Source organism: Littorina saxatilis, linkage group LG8 (genome assembly GCF_037325665.1).
Source record: "Littorina saxatilis isolate snail1 linkage group LG8, US_GU_Lsax_2.0, whole genome shotgun sequence".
In the NCBI taxonomy this organism is placed as follows: domain Eukaryota; kingdom Metazoa; phylum Mollusca; class Gastropoda; order Littorinimorpha; family Littorinidae; genus Littorina; species Littorina saxatilis.
In genome coordinates, this window is record NC_090252.1 from 2,814,005 (window position 1) to 2,819,807 (window position 5,803).

General features: G+C 45.4%; 1 protein-coding gene across 1 annotated transcript in view; it reads left to right on the top strand.

Annotated features, from left to right (window-relative positions):
• The window catches only part of LOC138974458 (proteoglycan 4-like), a 2,626-nt gene extending 974 nt beyond the window's left edge, over positions 1-1,652 (top strand). The window contains exon 2 of the mRNA XM_070347175.1: positions 1-1,652. This exon is cut by the window's left edge and continues 864 nt beyond it. Coding sequence (XP_070203276.1) covers positions 1-1,652 — 1,652 coding nt within the window.
• The last annotated feature ends 4,151 nt before the right edge of the window (positions 1,653-5,803 follow it).

Below are 5,803 nucleotides of genomic sequence, written 5' to 3' on the forward strand. Positions count from 1 at the left end.
TTAAAGGCACAACCCTGGGGAGCGAACAGCGGTCTTGTCCGCCAACAGTTAAAGGCACAACCCTGGGGAGCGAACAGCGGTCTTGTCCGCCAACAGTTAAAGGCACAGCCCTGGGGAGCGAACAGCGGTCTTGTCCGCCAACAGTTAAAGGCACAGCCCTGGGGAGCGAACAGCGGTCATGTCCGCCAACAGTTAAAGGCACAGCCCTGGGGAGCGAACAGCGGTCTTGTCCGCCAACAGTTAAAGGCACAGCACTGGGGAGCGAACAGCGGTCTTGTCCGCCAACAGTTAAAGGCACAGCACCGGGGAGCGAACAGCGGTCTTGTCCGCCAACAGTTAAAGGCACAGCCCTGGGGAGCGAACAGCGGTCTTGTCCGCCAACAGTTAAAGGCACAGCACTGGGGAGCGAACAGCGGTCTTGTCCGCCAACAGTTAAAGGCACAGCACTGGGGCGCGAACAGGGGTCTTGTCCGCCAACAGTTAAAGGCACAGCACTGGAGAGCGAACAGCGGTCTTGTCCGCCAACAGTTAAAGGCACAGCACTGGAGAGCGAACAGCGGTCTTGTCCGCCAACAGTTAAAGGCACAGCACTGGGGAGCGAACAGCGGTCTTGTCCGCCAACAGTTAAAGGCACAGCACTGGGGAGCGAACAGCGGTCATGTCCGCCAACAGTTAAAGGCACAGCACTGGGGAGCGAACAGCGGTCTTGTCCGCCAACAGTTAAAGGCACAGCACCGGGGAGCGAACAGCGGTCTTGTCCGCCAACAGTTAAAGGCACAACCCTGGGGAGCGAACAGCGGTCTTGTCCGCCAACAGTTAAAGGCACAGCACCGGGGAGCGAACAGCGGTCTTGTCCGCCAACAGTTAAAGGCACAACCCTGGAGAGCGAACAGCGGTCTTGTCCGCCAACAGTTAAAGGCACAGCCCTGGGGAGCGAACAGCGGTCTTGTCCGCCAACAGTTAAAGGCACAGCCCTGGGGAGCGAACAGCGGTCTTGTCCGCCAACAGTTAAAGGCACAGCACTGGGGAGCGAACAGCGGTCTTGTCCGCCAACAGTTAAAGGCACAGCACCGGGGAGCGAACAGCGGTCTTGTCCGCCAACAGTTAAAGGCACAGCACTGGGGAGCGAACAGCGGTCTTGTCCGCCAACAGTTAAAGGCACAGCACCGGGGAGCGAACAGCGGTCTTGTCCGTCAACAGTTAAAGGCACAGCACTGGGGAGCGAACAGCGGTCTTGTCCGTCAACAGTTAAAGGCACAGCACCGGGGAGCGAACAGCGGTCTTGTCCGCCAACAGTTAAAGGCACAGCACCGGGGAGCGAACAGCGGTCTTGTCCGCCAACAGTTAAAGGCACAGCACTGGGGAGCGAACAGCGGTCATGTCCGCCAACAGTTAAAGGCACAGCACTGGGGAGCGAACAGGGGTCATGTCCGCCAACAGTTAAAGGCACAGCACTGGGGCGCGAACAGCGGTCTTGTCCGCCAACAGTTAAAGGCACAGCACTGGGGAGCGAACAGCGGTCATGTCCGCCAACAGTTAAAGGCACAGCCCTGGGGAGCGAACAGCGGTCTTGTCCGCCAACAGTGAAAGGCACGGCCCTTGCTGTGTGCACCATTCGGCTTCAGCCCAGGTCCCACTGTGACGAATCTTGACGGCCAACTACCACGATTGAGGATTCGTGGAGAAAATTGCCGAGGTATTTGTGGTTCGTATAACTTCGTTCTTGTTCGGCCAATTTTTTGCAATCATTCGTGGCAAACATCGTTGTGGAAAAATCGTAGTAACTCGTTGTGGTTCGCCAAAATATTGGTGATAGTGGGTCCTTAGCTTTACCACGAGATCGCACATCTGGACAGGGTTTTCACGGGACGAGTCATCCCTCCACTTGGTCACATACCACACATCACCGTCATCACTTCTTGTGAAGAGTAGGATTGTTCTGATGGATTAACTTGGAGATTGACACGTGTAACTGTAAGAAAAGACATCATCAAGATTGCCACTCTGCACAGACAGGCACCAAGGTGTTGGTATGGGGCAAGAGAAGGGCTGGTCTGATGATATGTAGTTAATATTTGTGTTTATTTCAATATGAAATCTGTTACTAAACAAAACAACACCAGCTGGGCTATACAGGCAGGACACGATAGACACATAGGAATAAAATAACAAACAAACGAATAACTATAAATGAAAAGGATCTCTCCTGTAATTTTGTTTTACAAAGTAACCTCCTCCCCTCTCCCCTCTCCCCCTCCCCCTCCCCCATAAAAAAAGATATGCAAACAATCTTTGGTGTTAGTTATATAGATGTTACTAGGGTTTTCTCCAACAGTAGAACATGTAAAGCCAGGCACAGTCTCTTTAAACATGTAAAGCCAGGCACAGTCTCTTTAACATGTAAAGCCAGGCACAGTCTCTTTAAACATGTAAAGCCAGGCACCGTCTCTTTAACATGTAAAGTCAGGCACAGTCTCTTTAACATGTAAAGCCAGGCACAGTCTCTTTAAACATGTAAAGCCAGGCACAGTCTCTTTAAACATGTAAAGCCAGGCACAGTCTCTTTAAACATGTAAAGCCAGGCACAGTCTCTTTAACATGTAAAGCCAGGCACAGTCTCTTTAACATGTAAAGCCAGGCACAGTCTCTTTAACATGTAAAGCCAGGCACAGTCTATTTAACATGTAAAGCCAGGCACAGTCTCTTTAACATGTAAAGCCAGGCACAGTCTCTTTAACATGTAAAGCCAGACACGGTCTCTTTAACATGTAAAGCCAGGCACAGTCTCTTTAAACATGTAAAGCCAGGCACAGTCTCTTTAAACATGAAAAGCCAGACACGGTCTCTTTAACATGTAAAGCCAGGCACAGTCTCTTTAAACATGTAAAGCCAGGCACAGTCTCTTTAAACATGTAAAGCCAGGCACAGTCTCTTTAACATGTAAAGCCAGGCACAGTCTCTTTAACATGTAAAGCCAGGCACAGTCTCTTTAACATGTAAAGCCAGACACGGTCTCTTTAAACATGTAAAGCCAGGCACAGTCTCTTTAACATGTAAAGCCAGGCACAGTCTCTTTAATTTGAAGAACTCTTCACGGATCTCAATGTTGCTTGTTTCATACATTATCATCCCTGGATAATTATGCATATTCACGAACGATAATCGGTGAATGTGATGCTCACCCTATGTCGTGCGTAAATCATACCGCTGTGTAGGTCACTTCCCCTTGTAAGCGTAAACACCTTCCTGTGTGTATGTGTGTGTGTGTGTGTGTGTGTGTGTGTGTGTGTGTGTGTGTGTGTGTGTGTGTGTGTGTGTGTGGCTGCATCATACATTGTTATTTTAAGACGACTCAAGACACACTTGGACTGTGGTCCACAAAGTGTGGCGACTTCCGTCACATTGCTAAGTCTCCGCTATCACAAAAGTAAAATACACAAACGGTGCATTGCCTCAGAAACTTTCTACAAAATAGTGCTAAATAAAACTGTTCAAGAAAAGACAGTTTACAATAAGTCACCTGCTTGAAACTCCATCCAATCCATCCAGTAGGGAGATAACTGCAATTTAATCTAAAGTGCCAAAAAACACAACCTCAGTACAAATCAAAACCAAACAATCACAACACACACAAGGCGCACAGCTGGCAGGCTGATCTTTGTCATCATCATAAAGCAGATTCCAACATCGAGAATAAAAAACAAGTCGCGTAAGGCGAAAATACAACATTTAGTCAAGTAGCTGTCGAACTCACAGAATGAAACTGAACGCAATGCGACGCAGCAAGACCGTATACTCGTAGCATCGTCAGTCCACCGCTCACGGCAAAGACAGTGAAATTGACAAGAAGAGCGGGGTAGCAGTTGCGCTCAGAAGGATAGCACGCTTTTCTGTACCTCTCTTTGTTTTAAATTGATTTCGAAAATTTAATTTTGATAATAATTTTTATATATTTAATTTTCAGAGCTTGTTTTTAATCCAAATATAACATATTTATATGTTTTTGGAATCAGCAAATGATGGAAAATAAGATGAACGTAAATTTGGATCGTTTTAGAAAAAAATAATTTTTTTTACAATTTTCAGATTTTTAATGACCAAAGTCATTAATTAATTTTTAAGCCACCAAGCTGAAATGCAATACCGAAGTCCGGGCTTCGTCGAAGACTACTTGATCAAAATTTCAACCAATTTGGTTGAAAAATGAGGGCGTGACAGTGCCGCCTCAACTTTCACGAAAAGCCGGATATGACGTCATCAAAGACATTTATCAAAAAAAAGGAAAAAAATGTTCGGGGATATCATACCCAGGAACTCTCATGTCAAATTTCATAAAGATCGGTCCAGTAGTTTGGTCTGAATCGCTCTACACGCACGCACACACGCACGCACACACGCACACACATACACCACGACCCTCGTTTCGATTCCCCCTCGATGTTAAAACATTTAAACTTGACTAAATGTAAAAAGAAGAATTGTTAGTTATTGGAATTGTTAATTTGTGACAGAACAAGTCATTCACTCGCCTTGTTTCGTTAAAAATGTAACGTTCCAATAAGTAACTGTTCTTGTTTTTGCCGGGTCGATCTGTGTGGTATTTGTACTCAGGGATGGATGACGCTTGATGGTGGCAGTTTGTACAAGTCCAACACTGTAAGCTGAAGTATTCCACTTTTAAACATTGCATTGCATTGCATTGTACTGTATTGTTCGCTGTCCATTGCGGATGAGGCTGTGTTGCAAAATGACTCCTAAAACTTTCAGAGAATGTGAATCTTGGCGGGGATGACTTTCTTGCACGAACAGACAGACAAACACACACACACACACATGTCACATATATATACACACACACGCACATACACATACACACACGCACGCATGCACGTAACTATGTAACTCTTGTGACTGTACTCTGGTTGTGGGTTTGCCTCCCTTGCATCATTGACCGTATTGTGATGATGAACACCGAACAGCCAAGTTGGAAGGTAACTCTGTAATACTTGTAACTGTAGACTCGTTGTGGATTGCTTCCCTTATATCTGTTACAGTAAATTCTCAACACAAGAAAATGTACATCCCTAAAAATGTTAGTCAATTTGTAATTTTCCTGTTTCACTAGGGGATTTTACACATTTCCTAAACATACTAGGAAATGTGTAAATTTCATGAAATTAGCATGCACCTTTTTGAGGAATTTACTGAACAATAAAAAATCAGTTTCAGTTAATTTGTCAAATTTGTCAAATAACAAAAAAATGTAGTATGGAATGCAAATGGCGGCCTTAGGGTTAGGGGTAGCATAATTAGTTTATTCATTAGCGACTATTATGTGTTTGATCCAATTATACACAGTGAGCCTTATATCAAAGGAAAGTACAGAGTTAAATGAACACAACGGTACCAACATCAAGAGTACTGGTCAAGAAACGCAGACACGATGCAGTTAAAAGCTGGAAATGGGCATCATTCCTGAGTTAAACAGGACATTTACAAATTTACTGAAATGATCAACGATTTTGTCAATGTCCTGGTTTTGAGAATTTTCTGTAACATATCCAAGACTTCGGTAACGGTTATGTGAGGTGAGCGTGCAATCTGACATTGCCATTTGTTTTCCACATTTGGTCAATGTTTGTATATCGCTTCACGCGACTTGTTTTCAGTTGTAGCCGAGTCTTGAGGGTAAACTTTCTCGTGTAAACGATGAAGCTCATCATCTCAAATCTGGCCAGGGTGTTACATAGGATAAAACCCACACTAAGCATCACGTGACGCGTGTATTTCTTGGTCCAAACTA